We start from the raw sequence: 24,823 nt of genomic DNA on the forward strand, positions 1-24,823 counted from the left end.
TCACGCTTGAGCTCTAGATCTATATAATCCAACTGCCTTGTTGTCCTCTCTAGAATATATCTAGAATGTAAGCTCGTGACAGAAGTATAATAGTCTGCACTTCATGTTGTCGACAGGTTTTGGAACTTTAAGTGAAATGATAGATAATTAAAGCAATTTCCCCATAGGTTAATTGATACAAACAAGAATTAAGTTCCTATGACATTTCATCAACATTATATAACTAAATGATGTTGAACGAAATGACTTTATTCAAGGACCTGTTATATTTCACTGCCTTTGTTCTAAGCTTTATCTGCATTGCCTAGAATAGTGCCTGACAATAATTTATCAGGTGATTAAATAAGTAATGATTCTCTACTGTTTCTCTCAGAGGCATCTCACATTCCACATAAATCAAATTCATGATCTCCCTCTAACCTGCCCCTCTCCTAATATTCCCTATATCAGTGATTGGCAGCATCTATTTAGTTTTATAAGCCTGGAACCTGGCTAGTTTATCCTTGACATATCCCTGTTTCTCACCTTCCACATTCATTTTATCACCAAGACTTAGTGAATTTTTGACACCCTTTCTCATATACTAGTATCGATAGCTCTCCATCTCCACAGCTCCAGTCCAACCTACTATTATTATTTCACTTATAGTCTTGTACAGTAGTAGTACACTCTCACCATCTACTCTTGTCCCTTTTCAGTCTATTCTCTTTGCTGCTATTGAAGTCAAATAAACCCACAGAATCTGATTCTGATATTTCTGTTTGAAACTAGGTGCTAGGATAAAGAACACAATTCTTAACATAGTCTACAAGGCCCTGTGTGCTCTGGCCCCTGTCTAGCCCTAGAGCCACATCTTGTGTTACTTTTTTGGACTTTCTCTTCACCTTGGCTTTTTAAATTCTTCCAATGGACTATGTTTTCTCCTGCCTCAACTATGATGTATAATTAGTAGCTTTTAATACATTTTATAAAATGGAATGTGTATTGTTAGAGAAATGAATGTATCAGTACTTTTGAGTAGATATTTATAACCCTAAAATGTAATGTTCTGTGCAGCATTTTTTTGAAAAGTAAACTGTCTGTGAATTATTGCAGATAAGCTCAAGCACTTTGAATTATAATTTGTTCCTCTTTCAGATTATATCACACATTTCTATTTTTCACCTCAAAATTAGTTAAAAAACAAACACTTATGAGCTACATTTATTCTTATTTTAAAGTAAGAAAACATTTCCTGTTGTAAATTTAAGCCATTCTATTTTTTTTTTAAATGCTGCAGTATTAAGATAGGCAGTAATTGTAGGAAATGCCTTAATTTAAAATAAAACAAAAATTTAGGCTTTATATGAAAGTAGTTACTTGATATGAGTGGAAGCCTCCATTCTGAAGATAGTCATCATTTTCCATAAGATTTCAAATCACCTTCTTTAATTACAAATAAAACAAATCTTGAACAGTTGCACAAGCACCAATGCTGAGCTGTGTTACTAAGTTAACTTATTGTTTTTAATTGTGAGTGCCTGGGAGAGATTATTGTCTAGTTTTGTGTGATAATTTATATTGTTGTATATTTGGTATTAAGTGTTTTTTAAATTTAAAATATTTATTGACTTTATTATAGTCTGTTCTATAATATGAGAAATTGGTTTGCTCATTTCAAATTCAAATTTTATTTAATCACTAAAGTAACATTAGCAGGTATTGTACCATATAACATGAACTTATTACTTATTTTCTTTTAACTTTTTTCTTTTAGTCAGTACAAAAGATTAAACTCTGTAGAAGAATGAAATCAAGTGATGGCTGTTTCTTTAGAATTTGAATATGGAGGCCACAGGAACAGAAGAAGTTGACAAGCTAAAAACTAAATTTATATCTGCTTGGAATAACATGAAGTATAGTAAGTATTTTGATTTAAAAATTGTATAAATCCAAAGATATATTTGAAGATGTGTATCATCTTCCTTATTAAATCACTGACATTGCTTAAGGTTCTCATTGAATGACATATTTCTGTAAGGAATGTAGATAAGAATGTCTCATGAAGAAAGAACCAAATATCAACATAAACAATGCTTAGAAACTAAAGCATACTTAATGTGCCCTCTTTTTTTTTTTTTAAATTCCAAACAGAATTTATTCAGGTGATGGTAATACCTCCGTTTTTAGATTTAATTTCAGGCAACCTCATGTATGAACCAGGAAGTAAGCAAAATAGACCTCTGAACACACAAAAAAGACGGTATAAAGTTCATGCACTGATACCTATGAATTTCTCCTGGAAGTACCCTCAGACCCTTATTTTTAACCTAGTAACTCTTGGTTTGCAAACAAATCCAATAAGGGTCATATGGTGTTTTCTTTAATTTGTTTTGTTTTACAGTTTATTCTTTTTTATTTGTTTTTAATTTTTTCAGTTACAGTTGACTTTCAGTGTTATATTAGTTTCAGGTGTACAGCATCGTGGCTAGATGTTTATATTCCTTATAAAGCAGCCCCCCAGTAAGTATAGTACCATACATAGTTTACAGTATTATTGACAATATTCCCCGTGCTGTTCTTTACATCCCCATGACTATCTTGTAACTGCCAATTTGTACTTCTTACTCCCTTACCTTTTCACCCAATCCCCTACCCTCTCCCATCTGGCAACCGATCTTATGGTACTTTTGAAGCTCACTTCAGACTAAAAACAAATAGGAGGTAAAGAAGCCTTCAGAAATGGAGAAATACTCAGCAGAACCAGTTTCAACAGGAAGAAATTCATAGCCATAAAATAAAAATGATAAAATTTAGTGAAATTCCTTGACACTGCAAATTCAGGTAAAACCTGTTGGCAGTTGACTTCTGGCTCACTGGAAGTCATGGCCAACTACCTATTTAGACAGTTATAACTTGATAATAACATGACATGGCATTCTGAAAATTATGAACATTAATTTTTAAAGTTGAGGTCAATAGATACAAAAGCCTAAGTGACCATTCTACCTGTAGTTATGACACGCACTGACCACCAGGGGGCAGACTCTAAATGCACAGGCATGGAAACATGGAACAGACTGATGAATCTCAGAGGGAAGTGGGGAGGTGGGAGGGCGGGAAGAGATTAGCCAAAGATCTTATATGCATACTAGAGGCCCGGTGCACGGATTCGTGCACTGGTGGGGTCCCTTGGCCTGGCCTGCAGAGATCGGGCTGAAACCAGCCCTCTGACATCTCCTGAGGGGTCCTGGATTGCGAGAGGGTGCAGGCCAGGCCGAAGGACCTTTAGTATCCGTGCACCGGGCCTCTGTTATAATTTATATACTATAAAATGCACCCTTTTAAAGTGTATGAGTCAGTGGTTTTTAGGATATTCACAAGGCGGTGCAACCATTATCACTATCTAATTCCAGAATATATTTTTAGCCCAAAAAGCAGTCCCATGCCCATTAGTAGCTACTCCCTATTCCTCTCCACCTCCCTCCAGCCCCTGGCAACCACCAGTCTATTTTCTATATCTATGGATTTCCCTATTCTGGACATTCTTCCTCCCTCTCTAAAATCAAATGTAAATTAAATCATACAACCTGTGGCCTTTTGTGTCTGGCCCTTTTCACTTAATGTTTTCAAAGTTCATGTTGTATCATGTATATATCAGTACTTTATTCCTTTATATGGCTGAATAATATTTCATTGTATGGCTATACCACATTTCTTTACCCATTCATCAGTTGATGGACATTTAGGTTATTTCTACTTTTTGAAATACGAATAGTGTTGCTCTGAACATTGTGTTCAAGGTTTTGTGTGAACATGTTTTTTTTAAAAATATCTTTATTGATTTCAGAGAGGAAGGGAGAGGGAAAGAGAGATAGAAACATTAATGATGAGAGAGAATCATTGATTGGCTGCCTCCTGCACATCCCCCACTGGGGATAAAGCCCACAACCCAGGCATGTGCCCGTGGCTGGAATCGAACCTGGGACCCTTCAGTCCACAGGCTGACTCTCTATCCACTGAGCCAAACCAGCCAGGGCTGAACATGTTTTCTGTTGTCTTGGAGTGGAATTTCTGGATCATATGTCAACTCTATGTTTAATTTTTGAGCAACTGCCAAACATTTCCAAAGTGGCTGCACCATTTTACATTCCCACCCTTAATGTATGAGGGTTTGAATTACTCCACATCCTCACCAATACCTTGTCCATTCTTTTATTAGAGCCATCCTAGTGGTTGTGAAGTATTTTACTGTGAGTTTGGTTTGCATTTCTTTGATGAACAATGATGTTAAGCATCTTTTCATGTACTTATTGGCCTTAAATGTATATATTCTTTGGAGTATATATTCAAATTCTTTGTGCATTTTAATTGGGTTGTCCTTTTGTTATTGAATTATAAGAGTTCTTTATATACTCTAGATAAAAAAGAATCCCTTAGCAAATATATGATTTGTAAATATCCTCTCTTCCTTCCTCCCTCCCTCTTTAAAATCAATAAAAATATATCCTTGCATAAGGATTAAAAATTCTTTTATACCATAAGAACATTGTTACCTGTTTGAAAGTAAATTAAAATTATTTTTTCTCTCTCATGTCCTGTAAGTGGAGTGAATGTAGTTAAAATACATATTTTCAGTTCATTGTCCAAATATTTGCTACTTTTGCAAAAAAATGCACATTCATAGTTGATAATTGATGATTTGAAATTAAAGAAAATGTTGCTAGAATTTTAGTGCGTAACCCTTTAATTGCAAAACAATTTTTTCTCATTTAGGTTGGGTGTTGAAAACAAAGACGTATTTTAGTAGAAATTCTCCTGTATTATTGCTTGGAAAATGTTATCATTTTAAATGTGAAGGTAAGTGCTAGATTTGTAACCCATTAAAAATATGTAGAAATTGATTGTGTAACTGTTTTCACTATTTTATTCCTAGATTAATCTACATTTGGCACATTTCTGTTGTTTTTTACTTCTATTTTAAAATTTGTGGTAAAATATAACATAAAATTTACCTCTTAATTATTTTTAAGTTCAGGGGTACTAATACTTTCTTAAGGTTGTGGTACCATTACCACCATTTATCTCCAGACCTCTCCATTTGTAAAATATGAAACTCCATATCCATTAAACAATAATTCATTCCTCCTTACCCTCAATCCCTAACAACCATCATGTTTTGTATAGTATAGGTGTGCTGGTGATGTATTTTTCCAGCTTTTATGTCTCTGATAAAGTATATTACTTTCATTTTTGAAAGATATTTTTGCTGGGTATAGAATCCTGGGTTGATCCTTTTTTTTCTTGCAGTAGCTTTGAAGATGTTGCCTCACTATCGTCTTGTTTGTTTTGTTTCCAGTGAGAAATCTGATGTCATCCTTATCTTTCTTTGTACATAATGTCCTTTTTCTTCTTAACTGCTTTTAAGTTTTTTTTTTATCACTAGTTTGGAACAATGTGATTATGATGTGCATTGGTGTAGTATTATTCATGTTTCTTGTGCTTGGGCTTTGTTGAACTTCTTGGGCTTGTTGGTTTATAGTTTTTATCAAATTTAGCCATGTTGTCTTAAAATACTTTGTCTGTTTTCCCTTCTCTTCTTTATCCTTCTGGATCTCCAAATATACCTACAGGGTGGGGCAAAAGTAGGTTTATAGTTGTTCATATGAAATATCCTATATAATAAAAGGCTAATATGCAAATTGTCTCCTTGACTGGGAGTTCGACCAGGGGGTGGAGCCAGCCGGCCAACCACCCGTAGTTCTTCCCCCTGGACAGCCCTGCCCCTGATTGGCCCCCCCCCCCCCCCTGGTCAGGGGTGGGGCCAGCTTGCCAACTGCCTGTGAATACATAATAACAAGAATAAACTCTGTTTCATGTACCCACAATTGTAAATTTACTTTGACCTCCCCTCCCCCGTGTGTGTGTGTGTGTGTGTGTGTGTGTGTGTATAATTAAATTAAATATATCTGTGAAACTAAAACCTGAGTTGAAAGAAATTTTATCCACGAAGAAATTAGCTTGAAAACTTGTTCCTTAAGACAGGTGTGATGCATTTTCCCCTTCTTTGGGGATAGGAAGGAGAATGAATTATTATACAAAAATAATGCAGGAAAAAATGTATGATGGGGAAAATATGACAAAAATCAATTAAATTTAAATGCAGATACACTCCAATGCAAGTAGGGGACAAGCTATTACTTCTTCCATTAGTAAGTTCCAAAGTAGTATGCATCATTTTAGGAATCTATCTCATAGAAACATACTTTTTGTTTTTCTAGAAACACCCAGTAAAGAGCACCTCTCCTTTTCATTATATTCAACAACTAGAGGCCTGGTGCACAAAAATTTGGGGGGGGGGTCCCTCAGCCCGGCCTGTGCCCTCTCACAGTCTGGGACCCCTCGGGGGATGACCACTTGCTGGCTTAGGCCTGCTCCCTGGGGGATTGGGCCTAAGATGGCAATCAGACATCCCTCTGGCAGCCCGGCAGCCCTCAGGGGATGTCCACTTGCCAGCGGGGAGCAGACCTAAGCTGCAGTCAGACATCCTTAACACTGCTAAGGAGGCAGGAGAGGCTCCCACCACCACCACTGTACTGGCAGCCATCAGCCTGGCTTGTGGCTGAGCAGAGCTCCCCCATGTGAGAGCGCCCTGACCACCAGAGGGCATCTCCTGCATTGAGCGTCTGCCCCCTGGTGGTCAGTGTGTGTCATAGTGACCAGTCATTCCCAGTCTTTCTGCTGTTATGGTCAGTTTGCATATTACCCTTTTACTATATAGGATAGAGGCCTGGTGCATGGTGGGGGCCAGCTGGTTTGCCCTGAAGGATGTCCTGGATCAGGGCGGGGGTCCCCACTGGGGTGTCTGGCCAGCCTGGATGAGGGGCTGATGGCTGTTTGTAGCTGGTCACACCCCTTCAGGGTTGGGGTCCCCAATGGGGTGCCTGGCCAGTCTGGGTAAGGGGCTGAGGGCCGTTTTCAGGCTGGCTGGCGACTGAAGCTCCCAGCCTCTCCTTTTTTTCGTTTTTAATTCTGGGATTTATTTACCTTTAGCTGTCACTGGAGCTGAGAGCCAGCTCCAGTTCTGAGGCCCAGCTCCAGCTCTGAGACCGCGGCTGGCTGAAAGCACATATCTGGGGTTTGTTTAGCTTCTTTAATTGAAACATTGTTGCCGTCCTGCTTGCTCCAGCTCTGAGGCCGCAGCTGCTGAAAGCAGGTATCTGGGGTTTGTTAGCTTCTATAATTGAAACATTGTTGCTTCCAGAGCTCAGAGCTGGGCCGCAGCAGGCCGGGAACCTTGACTTCCTCCATCACTGGAGCAAGCAAGCCTCATGCTCGCTTCAGCTGCATGGCTGCCGGCCGCCATCTTTGTTGGCAGTTAATTTGCATATCTCCCTGATTAGCCAATGGGAACCGTAGCAGAGGTACGGTTAATTACCCTTTTGTCTTTTATTAGATAGGATGTCTTAACAACAGAAATCCAGCAAATAAAGACAAATGCTTTTTCCTGGGATTTCTTATTTGCTAACTGGCTTTCCCTTCATATACTCCTTTTGAGATTAAAATGGAAATTATAAATTTATATTTAGGTCCTTGAAATTAATATATAATGGACACCAGTTTCTTAACCTGATCACTGGAGAAGACAATTAGTTGACTGAAGTTAGGTATTGCTAGAATGCCTTTAGCATAAGGGGGTCTGTTACTCATCCCTTGTCATCCTAGTCATATTCACCATTGGACTGTGGTTCTAAGTTTAGGCTGGCTGACTGTGCTGTCATCTAGAAATATTGTTGAGCATGAGCTATACTTTGTAGTAAGACTCCCAGGAGATACATGAAGGGAAAGGGAAATAGAAGAAAATGTCACAGTAAGTTAAACCTATAAAAGTGTGGTTTTTCCTTAGTTAAAATGTCAATCGATTAAGCATTGTAATTTTTCTTATGCTCCATGAACTGCTTGAGTGTGATATCATGTGCAGCTCTGTAGTAAACCCATTAGATACTCTAACTTCCACAGATGAGATTTGAGGAATGGGTTATAAAATGCTGCCCTTGATATAGCACCTATAATCAAACCTGGCAGACACCTATTATAAATATCCTATATAATAATGTGAAAAGTTTAGAATAAGATTTTAGTATTTTATTTTCTTAAGCAATAAAAAACAGCTGCAATTTTCTATTTCTACTATTCACTTACTACAATAAAATGTAATGCTTTATATAATATTGAAGGAAGAGCATTTTATAGCAGTAAATGAAAGCCAATAATGAATATTTGTTCTGGAGACAGTGTGACAAAACAAATGTGTTCGAGGCAGAGGTGTGTGAGTGCTGGGCTGCCCATTCACTAACAAGCTGAAGGGGCCAAAGGTCTCCCTGGGCCCCAGTTTACTCATCTGGAGAATAAAAGAGTTTTATAAGATTCAGATCCAAAGAAACAGATAAAACAACTTTAACACGTTAATTCTCACTTCATGTTTAAATAAGATTATCGTTACATTACTCAAGGGAGAACCTGAAAGAATACTTTTTATTCATTTTTAAATGTTATTAATTTTATTCTCTAAGTTATCTAATACTCATCATCACCCTGTCTCACTCATGCTGCTCCTCCCCGCAAATCCCTCCCAGTTTACCTCCAGGATATCTTTGCCAGTAGCCACACTATAAAACTTCTCCCTTTCTGTACAGTCACATAGCTCCACTTGTTACAAGGTACCAGCTGCTTACAGGGTGTCCCCCTCACAAAAAAGTAAGCTTCTCCAGGGAAGGGAGGTCTCTCACTTCTCTCCTACCCCCAGCTGCTGAGCACTCACAGCTGTCAGTGAGTGTTTGACAAATGATTTAAAATCAGTTACAGCTGGAAGGTAAATTTTATTACAGAAACAAATTCAAATTTATCTGTAGTGGTATTGGAGTGGTGGCAGTGAACTTTTTGAGATCCTTTTTGAGAGCAGTGCTTTTCAACCGGTGTGCTGTAGGAATTTTTAAAAAATAACTGACTAGTCAGGGGCACTGACTTCTTTTCCCTTAGATTGTCAAATTAAAAAAATGACCATAGCCAACACAACAATACCCTTCTGGTGTGAATACCTTGTCTTAAAACAAAAATATATCTATCTATATAAAACCCTAATAATCAACTCTACCAAATGGCAGAACGACCTGTGGAATGACTGGTTGGTGGGGGGCGGGGCTGGCGAGCAGGCGGTGCCAAGCCAGCCAAGGAGGGTGCCAGTGGGCAGAGGGAGGTGACTGGTGGCAGTGGTGGGGGGCGGGGCTGGCATCAGCAGTGGGATGATGGGGGCCAAGTCTGGCAAGTGGGTGGTGCCAGGCCGTCAGCCAAGGCGGGTGCCAGTGGGGGCCCCCCCTGATAGCCCTGCCAGTTGCTCCACAGATCACTGGCCAGGCCTACGGACCCTACACTATATATTGGGATCAGTTTCTTAGATTTAAAAATTAAAACCTGGCAAGGCTACTCTAACACTGAAAAAACAGGATGATGCAATGATGACATGCATGGACTCTGGCTTGCACATTTTGTGGTCAGCCCTGATTCTGACACTTACAACTGTGTGACAAAGCCAATTACTTAACTTCTCTCTGCTTCAGTTTTTCCACCCATAAGATGGGGAAAATGGTACTACTGCCTCAGAAGGATCATGTTATGTACCACTTTTTATAATCAGGGCAAAAAAATGTAGCTGCCCATACAACAGCAAGATGCCTTTCACCTGTATGAAAAATATGGTCACTGGTGCAGCATCCTGGATTGCAAGAGGAATGTCCGACTGCCAGTTTAGGCCCGTAAACCGGGCAGTTGGACAATCCTGGATTGTGAGAGGGTGCAGGCTGGGCTGAGGGACCCCCGTCCCCTTGCATGAATTTCGTGCACCGAGCCTCTAGTTACTAGAGTCTAGTAGGTCATATAATAGAGTTACATCTTATTGGTCATGTTGTATAATAATGTTGCATTTGATTGGTTAATTCTTGCTACCAGAAATCATTATATACATCTATAGACACCTACTTTTTAAAAATGTCACTTTGGAGCAAAAGGGGAAGATACATACTATTATTTTTTTTGTAAATCAATAAAAAATATACATATTTTTTGTTAGATCAGTAAAAAAAATATATTTTTGGTGTAGTACAGAATTTTAGTTATTTGTTTTTGTGTGCCATGAGATGAAAGTGGTTGGAAATCATTGTTCTAGAGAATAAAGTAACACACTTTAGAAGTAGCCTTTTATTTTTGAAGTATTAATTGATTTGTAAAGAGTCTAACAGTATAGCAAGAATCACATATTGAAATAGCCTAAACTATGTTAGGACAATTCTCTTCCTTAAATAAGGCCAATTACTAATCCCAGTCACTATAAGTAGTTGAAAGAAATAGTAGCATTTTTGAATACCACAGGATACTATTAAAACAAAGATTTTTAATAGGTTTTTTAGAGAGAAAGGAGGGGAGAGGGAGAGAGAAACACCAATGTGAGAGCAAACATGCCTTCTACTAGGGATCAAGCCCATAATCCAGGCATGTGCCCTGATCGGGAATTGAACCAGCAACCTTTTGGTGCATGGGACACACACAGTCAGGGTTCAACAATTTTAATATGCTACGTTTTGTTGTATTTTTAAAACTAATTCAGATCAGCTTTCCTTCCTCATACTAATATAAAATAGTTTTCATCATGCTATCTGTCACACTTTCCCATCAGGATCCCTCACTAATACACAAAAGATGGAGAGGGAGAAAATCTACTTGATGCCTTTTAAAATACATAACACTTATAAATTTCCAGTAGCCAATAATCATAAGTATCTATATATTATATAGGGGGTGGGCAAAAGTAGGTTACAGTTGTGAATATATGAAACACAGTTTATTTTGATATTATTTATTCTTGTATTACATATTTTTCCATATGCACAACTGTAAACCTACTTTTGCCCACCCCCTGTATAAAATGCCATTTTGCATTTTTCAGGTGTTTTACTGCAAAGGCACTTATTCTTTATTAAAAAGTTCAAGATCAAGATGGTATATTTTTGAAAAGTGTAATTATTTAGAGGACTAGATTTTCCAAGCTAGAAATATTTTAACTATAGCTAAAACTCTGAAGTGTTTCTTAAGCTGTGGGGTAAACATGCAGTTTAACTTTTTGATCTCAAAAAACAAAGACAGCATAAAGATGCAAATTCACTCAAATACTTTTATTCCAAATGGAACGTTATTTTTTATTTATTTATAACACAAGAATAATAATTCGTTTAATAACTACAACAATGTAGCATGAGTAGTCAACACCAGGACAATCTGTGGTATGTACATGGTGTCCCCACGGCAGTAAAAGGGACTCTGTGTGTCCTGGAGAAATGAAGTGAGAGACTTCAGGAAGTCCACAAAAAGCAGGAGATTTTCAGCATCCCGGACACTCTGGTGCACATGGACCGAGACATACGGCAAAGCACAATGGTCAGAGCTTCCAATGCCACATCTCAGTATCATGTGGAACTAAAAGTGCTTTACTTATCAGGACAGGAATGGCTTTATCGCCCCATCCATGAAAGATGAGAGCAGAGAAGTAACTCTTAGGGTAAACAGTGCCCCTTTCTACCATTCCCATCAACTCCCAATCCCTCAGAAGGTCACATGGAAAAACGTAGGCAGTCTGTTTATAAATTAGGGCAGGTTTGTAGAAAGAATTGCTCTCAGATGCATTTTCTCTGCTCCCTAAAAAGCTTAGTAAAATGTTGGATCCATGGGAAGAAAAAGTAACGCATTACACAAGCATCTCAATCATCATCCCATCAGGGGAAGGGACAGTAAAAACACACGTATTCCCACTTGCTGCTTCAGTTAACATTCAAGGCAGGTTTCCTAAGAGACCATCTTGGGATGTTGACAACACAGTGGTGGAGAGATCAGGTGATGAGTGTTGTTCCTGAGTTAAAATATGCTTAAGAGAGCAAACTTTAGTAAAACTTCAGTCAACTCTGATTTGTTTTTTACTGCAGTGTCTCATGCATCACCAAAAAATACTACTGTGAAAATATGGCCTGAAAAGAAAAAGAGTCTTCTAGTCCTAGCACTAATGAACAAATGCTAATTACAGGCAGTTGCAATTCTACGTGTAAGGTCAAGTGTGGGCAGCTCAACTTTAGGCCCCAGACATACCTACTGAGCTTGCAGCCAGGAAGGGGCTGGCTCAAGTGACCGCCCTTCAGTGGGAGATGGGCAAGTACAGGCATTGATTAGCAAGGGTGTGGAACAAGAACCAGGGACAACCAGAAAACCAAGTAGTTCCAGAGTTACCCAGTTCATAGGCATCCGAAGATTCTGATGCAATTAAAAGATCCTTGGCCAATACTTACGTGGCAAATCACAAAGTCACATCTGATGCAAAATGGGTATTTCTGAGAAGTCTCTAATGCAAAGTGCAGTGATTTTGCTTTTAAAAGATGTAACACGTTTTATGAAAAAGTTATCTCATTTTAAAACCGACCTCTTTACAAGAGGAAAGTGGAACGCACAGTCCCTGTGACACTGTGATCCTTTCTCCAAGAATAAGCTGGGCTTCAAGGCTGAGCTTCTTGCCCAGGCGCTGCGAAGCTCCTCAAGCCCCTGGGTCAGAGTCAGCATCAGGACTGGCTTCTTCCTCTGTCTGCTCTGCAGTTTGGATAGAGGGAGAAAATGGATCCATATTTAACCTTTAATTACTTAGGTGGCATTTAAGATGCATATTGTTTTATTCTTTTCTTTCTCAGTGAGCACTGCAGTCATGCTTGCTGCACCTTGATGGTAATTTATTGTTGATACTACTGCAGGAATCCTCCATTTCTCCCCCTTTGCCCACCTCCAGCCAACCTCCATCACCCCTCCCTGGCCCTCACACTATTGTCTGTGTCCTTAGGCTATGCATATATGTTCTTTCACTAATTCCTTCATCTCTAATGATATCTTCTGAATTGTCATCTAAGATCAGCATTACTTTCAGATCTTAGAGTAGTACTTTCAAATTTAAGACATCAGAACCTCAAAAATTTAAAAGAGGATGTGGAATATAATGAACAACATAAACTGATGAACAAAAATAGATCCAGAGACAGAGAAACATCGAACAGATTGTCAAACCTCAGAGGGAAGGCAGGGTAGTGTGGGGGTGGGGGTGTGTGTGTAAGAGATCAGCCAAAGGACTTGTATGCATGCATATTAGCATAACCCATGGAAATGGACACTGGGGCAGTGGGGGCTTGTCCTGGGGGGTGGGAGTGGCTGGGGAGGGGTCGATGGGGGAAAAAGGAGACATATATAATACTTTAAACAAAAACAACAAACAAAAATAATTTAAAAGATGAGTTATAATGTCCAGTGAGAAACCATAGCAACTTTAATTTGGGATAAGAACATTTAATGTTAAAATACTTTAACTATGAAATGACATCCTGAATTCCATAGGGAGGTACAATGCATCCGTTTTTATGTGTGTCCTTAGAATAACACATTGTAATGGGACTAGAGGCCCGGTGCACTAAATTCATGCATTCAGGGTGGTCCCTCAGCCCAGCCTGTGCCCTCTCGCAGTCTGGGAGCCCTCAGGGGATGTCTGACTGACGGCTTAGGCAGGCCGTCAGTCAGACATCCTTAACACTGCACGGAGGCTCCCGCCACCGCTGCTGTGTTCATAAGCCATGAGCCTGGCTTTTGGCTAAGCGGTGCACCCCCTGTGGGAGTGTACTGATCACCAGGGGCAGCTCCTTCATTGAGCGTCTGCCCCCTTGTGGTCAGTGCGCATCATAGCGACCGGTCGTTCCGCCATCAGGCTGAAACTGGCTCTCCAACATCCCCTGAGGAGTCCCGGATTGCGAGAGGGCACAGGCCAGGCTGAGGGACCCCACCGGTACATGATTGGAGCCAGGGAGGTTGGCCAGCCGGGAGGGACTGCAGGAGGTCTCCAGGGCGTGTCCAGCCCGTCTTGCTCAGTCCTGATTGGCCGGACCCCAGCAGCAAGCTAACCTACTGGTCGGATTGTCTCCCTCCTGGTGGTCAGTACATGTCATAGCGATTGGTCGACTGGTCGGGTGTCTGCCCCTTGGTGATTAGTGCATGTCATAGCTAGTGGTTGAGCGGCCTTAGCATATCATTAGCATATTACGCTTTGATTGGTTGAACAGATGACCTGACGACAGGACACTTAGCATATTACCCTTTTTTTATATAGGATTGTGTACAGTTTCACTTTAGAAGAGGTCCAACCATAAAGGGTGGGTAAATGGATGATGCTCCAACCATTTGATGGTCCACTGAACAGCTACCAGAGTCATGCAGTAGAGCTCCATGCAGTGCATGGAAGTACATCCTGGAGCGCTCTCTAGATGTCAAGCACAGTTTCAGAAGTTTTATGTCATTACTTCTTTTTATGACTTTTCTATATTTTTTAAATCTTTTCCATCAAATGATTATTAACATTCTCACCAGAAAAAGCAGAGTAAAGATGTTGCTCAGAGATTTTTCCACATAATATTGCCAATTCCTTCCCTACTCACTACTCAGGGGAAAGAAGGGGTAACTTGAGAATCTTTAGCCAGAAGATTAGTAAAGCTCATAAGGTCATAACATAAAAGGTTGTATAAAGTTGATGAGTAATCATAAAATTGTATCACAGGACTTTATTGTGTTACTGATACTACCATCAGTTAGATATATTGACAGGTAAAGGCAAGGTAGTAGAAAACTTCTTTTAAGTTTAACTGAAATCTATACTAGGTTCTTAGGAACAGCTCTTTAAAATGACTTAGAAGAAATCATGTTGCAGTCTCAGAAGAACAAGGCAGAGCATCATTCATATATAATTTTGTGTAACCAAATAATTCAGTTCTCCATTGTAGAAAAGCCAAAATGTTTTACACATAAGTAGGTATTTCTTAGTTTCCAGGGTAACTGATAGAAAATTGTCTGAAATAAAGACATTAAAAGCAAACTTTCATTGTGCTTGTACTTTATATTTTAGTGTTATGACGTTGTTTCTATGGAAACTTGATAATAGGCAAATGCTGAAATTGAGGTTTCTTATATCTCTTTATTGAATGTCTCCCCCAAATTAAAAACAAATTGAAATGAAAGTTTTACTATCATGTTGAACATGAAAAGGTAAATTCTGTACTCACAAACTCTGTTAACTATTCTGACTTAACACTTTCTATCAGAATGCTTAATCCTTACCTGCTTTCTTACCAGCTTCTCCTAAAGTTCTGTCCAGGGCAATTCAAAGTCATCGGGACAAACTCTTTAACATATATCAGCTTGTTTGCCTGGTAAATTCATGCTATTTTATGACGTCTCCTTTTATTCTTACTCATTATAATGAATTCATGAACATAGAATTGAGAGGTAGGTGTTGCCTCTGAGTTGTATACAATAATTTTGAATGGAAATGTTCAAAACTGGGGTAAGTTAAGATAGACTCACTTTGTGGAGGAATTGTAAAACATGAGCTGCATTCTAAAGAGCTTTTCAAGCACCACAAGAACTGAATTTGGCATATCTATCACCTCCACATCAGCTTCTGTTCAGTAGCTGTGTTACACAGTCATTTGAGACCTAACTCTAAATCTCGACTTCTTCATTAGCAATAGAGGGAGACTATACATGGGCCTTATTTGTAGTTAGAAGGGCCAAATGAGATATATATGAAAGTGAGTTGTAAATCTTAAAAAAAGAATTATATAAAGGCCCTGTTTTGGTTTCTATCACTACCACTACCCATCTACTAACTGGTTTGTAAAATCACTCAGAGGCTTACTGTACAGAACCAAGCAGAGCAGAAGTTTTTACAAATAATTATCTGCTTTTTGTTTAAAGGCACAATTAATTCACATAATTTGTTCATTTTTTTTCACAAGACTGTCTTAGTAATTCTGAAAAAAGAGTACTTCCCATTTACAAAGCCACATCCCATCTGGGTGAACTCACAGGCTTAATCTAACTTTTAATGAAATTAAGAGCTTAACTAAAATTTAAATAGAATAAGAGCTATAATACATTTCCTCTATGAAATAAAATAATCTCTGGCATTTAAGTGAGACAAATGGGGCTTTACCATCTTTATGACAATGTTTTTTACTTAAAAGAATGCAGTCTTCACTAGCCACGTTGTTACCCGTAATTATTTTAATCAAACATTTCCTCTCTTTTTCCTCTCTCCTCCCTCTCGCTTCCCTCTTCTCCCCCCAACACCCCAGCCATTTTAACTTTAGAACGTTTACCTCAACACTCTTTTTTTAAAAAAATATATTTTTATTTATTTGGGAGAGAGAGGATAGCAGAAGGAGAGATAGAAACATCAATGATGAGAGAGAATCATTGACTGGCTGCCTCTTGCAAGCCCCCTACTGGGGATCGAGCCCGCAACCCAGGCATGTGCCCTGACTGGAAATCGAACTGTGACCTCCTGGTTCATTGGTCGATGCTCAGCCATTGAGCCATGCTGGCTGGGCTTACCTCAGCACTCTTAAAGTTGAACAGGAGGGGAGAGGAGAGGGAGCCATGGAGACAAGCATTGTTGTGAAGGATCTGGCATCTTAATGCCCAAAACCTTGTGTTACAAATTAAAGTCTAAATTTGTTTTCCTTTTTTTTTTTTTTTTACCAACAGTCTCAAGAACACACCACCTCTCTTTTAGAACAGTCAGTGTAAAAGAGAAGTCTGTTAAATCACTGAAGTAAGACTAAAACATATTTGTGTAAAAGTGGAAATTTTAAAGTAATCAGAACTCTGTGGGTTCTCCTTTGGGTAAAAAACAAGCAAGCAAACAAAAATCTATCTTCTGCAGCACTGGCAGTCACATCTCACATCATTCAGTTACTTTATGTTTTCTTTCCCACAGTTTTCTTTCCTTCTGTGTTCAAATTATAGTTGGAACGAAAAAGGCAGCTTCTGTCTGAGATGCTGAAAGCAGCTCACTTAACACCATACAGCCTCTCCCATGTCAGTCTCTATTTTGAACTTAAATTACAAACCCTAAATTGTTTTCACGTGAATTGTCCTGAGTATCAACTCGCTTAACAGGTTGGAGCAAGGGTACCACTAAGCCCTTAATTTGATTCCTTCACTTAGGTACCATCTGGATAGGTAACAATAGACAAATACTCCAATGTTGGGATATTAAAGTTGTTATTGAGAAAAGAAAAAAAATATACCCTGAAGTCTTCATGTAGTCCCACAAGACCTTAAATAGAGCGATGCATAGGAAAGACTGAGGACTGGAGGGTCTCAGGCAGGTTTGAAAAATGAAAATAGGGAAAAGAACTGGGCTTTCAGGTAGTTGAGAGAGAAACTGGCTAGACACGATGGGGAAGGAATTAGGGGTGGGGATGCCAGGCATAGCCAGTGTTGGTCCCTGGTGTCCTGCCCTGGGAAAGCCAGCTCCAGGCAAGAAGGAGCCCGAGTGGTTAGACAGACTGACTTTCTCCTGGGTAGGGAGTGCAGGAGGAGGAGTAGGTTTGTGGAGGAAGATGACTTTTGGCTCTGTTATGTGGAACATAGAAGTGGAGCTCTCTGGTTGAAAGTTTGTTATAAATTTATTTTGGCTAAGTTTGTTATGTGACATCCCAACTTATATTTTAAAAAATAGCACACATTAAATCAAACACACAAAAAAACAATTAGGGAAATTTCTTAAAGTTAACATGCTAATATCACATTTTTTGTGATTGTTTTCACAGAGCAATTTGGAATCTGGTTTTAGTAAATGAGGCATTCTATGTAAAATAAAACTGTTAAATAAAAACACTTAAAATTGTATTGTTATTAGAGTATATAAAAAGTTATTGAAGCCGTGGGTATAGAAGTGATTGCTTTGACATATTTTTCTTAAAATCTGAAAAATTTTCAGCCATTTTTAATTACAGCTGTTCCCCATTCTTCCTATTCTCTCTTTTTGTATCTCTGATAAATCACTTTGTTAGATTTTTCTCCATGTCTCTGAAATTCTTTGGTCATATTTACTATACTTTGTCTCTCAGTGCTATGTCCTGAATAATTTCTTTAGTTCTTACTTCTGGTTCTTTAATTATCTCCTGAGCTGTGTGTAATTAATCCTACACCAAGCTCCTGTTTTTAGTTATTATATTTTTCATTTCTAGTAGTTCCATTGGGTTTTCTTTCTTATGTGCCTTGTCAGTTTTAATAGTCTCTTTTCTGTTATTTGTCCAACTTTAAATACCTTCCCATTTTTAAAACATACACATATCTAATTTACCCCACATCTGCTAAATAGCTGTACACCTAAGGTTTTATTTTGTAATTTGCTTAAATTCTGACTATTTCTCATCTTAGCTTGTCTAATTGTGATTTCTGATTGTGATAGCCTTGACTAAGCCTTCAATATTACCAGAAATTCTCTTCTATTTGCTTTATCAATTTTCCTATTTTTTTGTAATGGATTTTTGTCAGACATTCCTATCCTTCATAAAGTTCTCCAGTCTCTTCTGTCATAAAAAACAACAACAAAAAGACAAAAGCAAAGCAAACAACAACAACAAAAAATGGGCTTTTCCTTTGGTTCCATTTATTTTACATTCATCTGACAAATGTTTATTGCACATCTACTATGGACTGAACTCTGTGGCAGGTGCTGCAGATTCAGGAGAGCACAAGATAAACCTATTCCTTCTCTTTGGCCCTGGCCAGGTAGCTCAGTTGGTTAGAGCATTGTCCTGATAAGCCACGGTTGTGGGTTCGGAATCCAGTCAGGGCACATACAGAAAACAACTAGTGAATGCCTAAATAAGTGGAACAACAAATTTATCTCTCAAATCAATACATAAAATTAAAAAAAATATATATTCCTTCTATTCTAGGGTACTTGAAATCTGGAGGGATGCAGATGTAGATTTAAAAAACAGTATATAGTTATCCCCCACATAATGATGTTCTAGTCAGTGATGGACCTCATATACCTAGTACATGGTGGTCCCATAAGATTATAATGGAGCTGAAAAATCCCTATCGTAATTTGTATTAAAGTATAACATACAATTGTGTACAGTACAGAATACTTGATAATGATAATGAATGACGATGTTACTGGTTTCTGTATTTCCTGTATTATACTTTTAATTGTTATTTTAGAGAATACTCTTTCTACTTATCAAATTTTTTTTTGCTGTAAAACGATGCCATGTTAGGCTACCAGAAGCCTCATACATCTTGTGTTTACTACATCCCTTGATTGCATTGTTTTCTCATGCTTGATTTGACCTCGTGTGTAGTTTCGTAGAGTGACGTGCTGTACAGGTTTGTAGCCAATGAGCAATAGGCTATACCATTTAGCATAGGTATGTAGTAGTATACCTATATCATCTAGGTTTGTGTAAGTGCACTCTGATGTTTGCACAACTACAAAATCACCTAACAACACACTTCAAAGAATGTGGTCCATGCACGGCTGCAGATATAATTTCCTTTGTGACAAAGGAAAATCAGTCAGATAGTGGAAAGTTAACAGGACAACAAAGTTCATTTAGTACTAGCAGTTTTCCTATAATATTTAGAGTAAATATTAAGAGGAGTCTAGATCTTAAGAGGATAAGGAAGTAACTACTTCTAAGTAGGGGGTTAGGAACTATATGTGTGGCAAGCCGCAAGATGAGGTGTGAGAGTTACTAGAAACTATTGTATCAAGTTTTAAAGTTAAATGTCTCTAAAGTGGACATTTTGGACATATTTTTAGTGCCATGTTCAATTTTCAGGCATTTTATGTTTAATTAACTTTAACCTCTAACATTGAGAGATATTCATTGATAATGGGGCTTGGCTTTTATTCTTTTTATTATTGTTGAAACTATATGCTGCAACTTAGCTCCATTAAGCTGAATATATATATCAGGGGTCCTCAAACTTTTTAAACAGGGGGCCAGTTCACTGTCCCTCAGACTGTTGGAGGGCCGGATTATAGTTTAAAAAAAAACTATGAACAAATTCCTATGCACACTGCACATATCTTATTTTGAAATAAAAAAACAAAACGGGAACAAATACAATATATGTATTTGCATGTGGCCCGCAGGCCGTAGTTTGAGGACCCCTGATATATATATATATATTGGAGGTCTGATGCACAAAATTTGTGCAAGGAGCTCGGCTCTCACAGCCCTGACTGCCTCGGCCAGCCCTGCAGCCCCAGCTTCGTCTGGAAGGTTGTCCAGACACTTGTTCTGCTGTTCAGTCTAATTAGCATATTAGTTCTTTATTATATAGGATATATTGGAGGCCCAGTGCATGGGATTTGTGCACTGGTGGGGGGTGTGGCCTGTGGGGATCTGTCTGCTGTGGGAGCGCTGCTTATCCCCATCAGCCAAACGACGCTTCTGCTGTGGGAGCGCACTGACCACCAGGGGGCAGCTCCTGTGTTGAGCTTCTGCTCCTTGGTGGTCAGTGCGCATCATAGTGACTGGTCAACCCGTCGTTCTGGTCGTTCCACTGTTTGGTCGCTGGGCTTTTATTATTGGGTGATTTAATTTTTTCAAAATGGCCTTGAAGAAGAATAGGTGCAGGAAGGATGAGGAATAAAAGCATGATAAAACTGCTTGAGCATCCTCTCGAAGGGTATTAGAAATTGAACTCCTTGGAATTGAGAGTCGTAGGCAGATTTACCTACCCACATCCACCCACCAAACCAACCAACATTTATTAGGATCTACTTGTATTAGGCATTGTGCTGCATTTTGAGGTTGTAAAGATTATAAGACTTTCGGAGTAATCAAGGAATGTTAGTTCATTTTTAGCACTAGTGTTTTATAAGATATTGGGAAAACAGTGATCATAGTTTTCACATAGAAATTATATTAGAGGTAATCAATTTGAAAAAGCCTTTAAAAATGATATATATGGGTTGCAACAATTTTTAAAAAATTATATTTCCACATAAAAGGATAACTATAAGAATTTTATATTTTTACTCTTTATCTTGGTTTTGATTTTATAATTTGAGTTAAATATTCATGACATTGAATACAGTGTGCATATTTTATTTGATTTTAAGTTCAAACACATTTTTTATGCATTGATAATCATGATATTTTTATTGCAGATCTCATTTTAGAGAGCACTGATATCTATATCCTGAGCCAAATGAGGCAAAAAGAAAAGATATATTTATATTATCCCCTCATAAAAGAGTCGATTATGTTTGGACTATAGGATATTATTATTAACAATATTACTGATAATATATTAGTGCTAGAGTATACAAAACATTCAGAGTTCATTCTCATTTGATTTTCAGAATAGTCTGATTAGGATGAATAAGATTTATCTTCATTTAAATAGAAAAGAAGATTAGAAAAATTGTGACATACTCTGTATCATATGGGTAATAATGGCATATAATACCATTATTGACATCTCAGCATATATTTAGACTATAATTTATATTTTTATTTTGTAGATGAAAATAAACTGTTACCTGCAAGATCAGGATGTACAATAGAAGATCATGTGATTTCAGGAAATGTAGAAGAATTTCGTAAAGATTTTATTTCAAGAATATGGCTGACCTACAGGGAAGAATTTCCTCAAATAGAAGGCTCATCTTTGACAACAGACTGTGGTTGGGGCTGTACATTACGAACTGGCCAGATGCTATTGGCTCAAGGACTCATACTACACTTTCTTGGTAGAGGTAAATCAAATATCTGTTTTTATTGTTTTGTTTTATTTTAATTTGAACGCCAGTTTTTAAACTGCATAAAATTCCCTGAGGTTAATTTCTTGACTCCCTAATGCCTTCTAAAGTTGAAACTAATCTAACATATTGCATCCTTTGAATTGGGTGAGGTATGACTTATACATAAACTTTCATGATTCCCCTTTCAAAAACACGTGTGGAACCTATTATTCTTGGTTACTACCATGAATTAAGTAAGTTCAATTTTTAGTAGCCTTTGTTTTGGTGTGGTTATTATTTATTTACTAGAGGCCCAGTGCACAAATTTCATGTGTATGCGGGGGGTGTCCCTCAGCCCGGCCTGCACCCTCTCCAATCTGGGATCCCTCTCGCAATCTGGAACCACTGGCTCCTAACCGCTCACCTGCCTGCCTGCCTGCCTGATGCCCCTAACTGCTCTCCCCTCCTGGCCTGATCCCCCTAACTGCCTAACTGCTCTCCCTTCCTGGCCTGATTCCCCTAACTGCCTATCTGCTCTCCCCCTCCCCGGCCTGATTGGCGTAACTGCCTATCTGTGCTCCCCTCCTGGTCTGATTGCCCCAACTGCCTATCTGCTCTCCCCTCCTTGCCTGATCCCCCTAACTGCTTATCTGGTCTCCCCTCCTGGCCTGATCCCCTAACTGCCTATCTGCTCTCCTTTCCTCTCCGTGCCCTTCAGGCCCCTGGTGCAGGCGTGCTGAGAGCTCTCTGCTGCGGCCCCGCCCCCATCCTGATTGGTCGTTACATGATGGTGTCCAGAACAATTTGCATATTCCTCTATTATTAATATAGACTAGAGGCCCGGTGCACAGATTTGTTCACCAGTGGGGTCCCTTGGCCTGGCCTGCACTCTCTTGCAATCCAGGACCCCTCGGGGCATGTCGGAGAGCTGGTTTCAGCCTGATCCCCGCAGGCCAGGTCAAGGGACCCTACCGGTGCACGAATTCATGCAGTGGGCCTCTAGTTAGCATATAAGACCTTTGGTTAGTCTCTTCCTGCCCTCCCCTTCTCCCCCTTCCCTCTGAGATTCATCAGTCTGTTCCATGTTTCCATGCCTGTGGTTTCTGCTCCTGCGTTGAGTGTCTGCCCCCTGGTGGTCAGTGCGTGTTATAGCTACTGGCTGGTTGGCTGGTCAGCCAGTCGCTTAGGCTTTTACATATAAGATTTTTGATCGAACTTTCTGGATTATCTCCAGTTCAGTAAATCCTGGGCAGGTCAATAGCAGTGACTTTGAGCAGATGGTTAATATTTTTATATTATTTAAATTTCATTATTGTAACAAATTTTACACTTCTTTATTTTCTCTCTATATGTCAATAATGTTTTAACATTATTTTTATCTTTATAGATATGACAGTAATCAGTTAAACTGATTAGGCATTTCTTAATAAGGTCGTCATATTTAGTCTTTTAGACTCTCAAAAATGTCATTGATACCTAACTTACATATATCTTTTTTTTTAGTGTGCTACCTTCCTTACCCTTCCTATTAGTACATTTTTTTATAATGTGTACATTTGTGGGAGGATTTTAGTTTACCATTTTAGGCTACCCTATATGGTTACCAAGTGCTGTCAATTTTTGTTAGTTTTTCTGAATGCATGGCAAATATTTAGTAACCTTTCTATAGGGATTATTGATGAGATCATGTGGAGAATGTTTATTCAAAAGTGGTGTGAATAATGCAAGGAAGAAGAATTTTTAAACTCTGGGATGGATTTATTGTGAAATCAGGGGCAAGAATTGGAATATTTAAAAAAAAATTTTTTTTTATTGATTTTTTACAGAGAGTAAGGGAGAGGGATAGAGAGTTAGAAACATGGATGAGAGAGAAACATCGATCAGCTACCTCCTGCACACCCCCCACTGGGGATGTGCCCGCAACCAAGGTACATGCATGCCCTTGACCAGAACTGAACTTGGGACCCTTCAGTCCGCAGGCCGACTCTCTAGCCACTGAGCCAAACTGGTTAGGGCAAGAATTGGAATATTTTTAATAGTCTTGACTAGATCTCTGAATCTAGGACTCTTTTTGTTAACTTGAAATTACATCTGAGTTTGGGGACTGTCTTGTTATTAAAAACAGTGACATTGTGGAAAAGTTGACTTTTTTTTAAGAATGCTGATCTTTAATGACTTTATTATACTCTTTCATTTACTAGCAAATTCACATTACTCCTTAAGCAATGATTATGTTATTCTGAAAGGATTGTATGAGAAAAAAAATTTAAGAAATATTTAAAATTGCCATAGTCAGACTTCTGTTTTAATACATAACCAAAACAAACTTGTTTTCTGAAGTTATTCTCTCATAAATCCTCTGAATGTTAGTGAATATGTTCACTGTGCCTTTGGGAGGTCAAGACTGGATATCTGATAAGCAGTACAGGTAATGGAATACAAAAGTCTTTATCCCATCTCAGTGCTGTCAAAGAAAAGAAAAAAAAGCATATTCAGAATTGTCTATGTGTGTCTGAGTTTGCTATTTCTCTTTCTCTCACTTTCTTTTTTTGGAGGGGTCTTTCATTTTAGTGATTTCCCCCCCTGTTTTTATGTAATACAGTCCAATTTTAGAAATTATAGAAACTATAGAAGAGTCAGGAGAATAATATTGCTACTCAAAAGTAAGCTAAGCATTATCAATATATTGACCTATTTCTCCACTCATACCTTTATTTGCTTTTTTAAAAAAAGTGTATTTATTTATATTTTTATTGATTTCAGAGAGGAAGGGAAAGGGAGAGAGATAGAAACATTAATGATGAGAGAATCATTGATCGGATGCCTCCTGCACACCCCCTACTGGGGATCGATCAAGCCGGCATCCTGGGGCATGTGCCCTGATCATGTGCCCTGACTAGGAATCGAACCATGACCTTCTGGTTCATAAGTTAACACTCAAGCATTGAGCCAAACTGGCTGGATTTTATTTGCTTTGTTGTTTTTGTTTCTTTAAAATCTTTATTGTTGAAAGTATTACATATGTCCCTTTTTTCCTCCATTGCTCTCTCTTTTTTAAATCAACTTTATTGAGATATAATCTACAAATCATAAACTCACTCATTTAAAGTGAACAATTCAATGATTTTCAGTAGATTTACAGAGTTCTGCAACCATCGCCATAAT

The 24,823-nt window shown here is 38.5% G+C and overlaps 1 protein-coding gene across 2 annotated transcripts in view; it reads left to right on the forward strand.

Annotated features, from left to right (window-relative positions):
- The first annotated feature begins 1,763 nt into the window (after positions 1 to 1,763).
- The window catches only part of ATG4C (autophagy related 4C cysteine peptidase), a 64,610-nt gene continuing 41,550 nt past the window's right edge, over positions 1,764 to 24,823 (forward strand). For both annotated transcript variants that reach the window (XR_004974451.1, XM_036352924.1), the window contains exons 1-3: positions 1,764 to 1,900; positions 4,756 to 4,839; positions 21,440 to 21,673. Coding sequence is in view for 1 of the 2 variants with exons in the window: in XM_036352924.1 (XP_036208817.1) it covers positions 1,825 to 1,900; positions 4,756 to 4,839; positions 21,440 to 21,673 (394 nt within the window). In the remaining variant the exon portion in view is untranslated. The remainder of the gene's footprint in view (positions 1,901 to 4,755; positions 4,840 to 21,439; positions 21,674 to 24,823) is intronic.

Source organism: Myotis myotis, unplaced genomic scaffold (genome assembly GCF_014108235.1).
Source record: "Myotis myotis isolate mMyoMyo1 unplaced genomic scaffold, mMyoMyo1.p scaffold_m19_p_2, whole genome shotgun sequence".
NCBI classification, from domain to species: Eukaryota; Metazoa; Chordata; class Mammalia; order Chiroptera; family Vespertilionidae; genus Myotis; species Myotis myotis.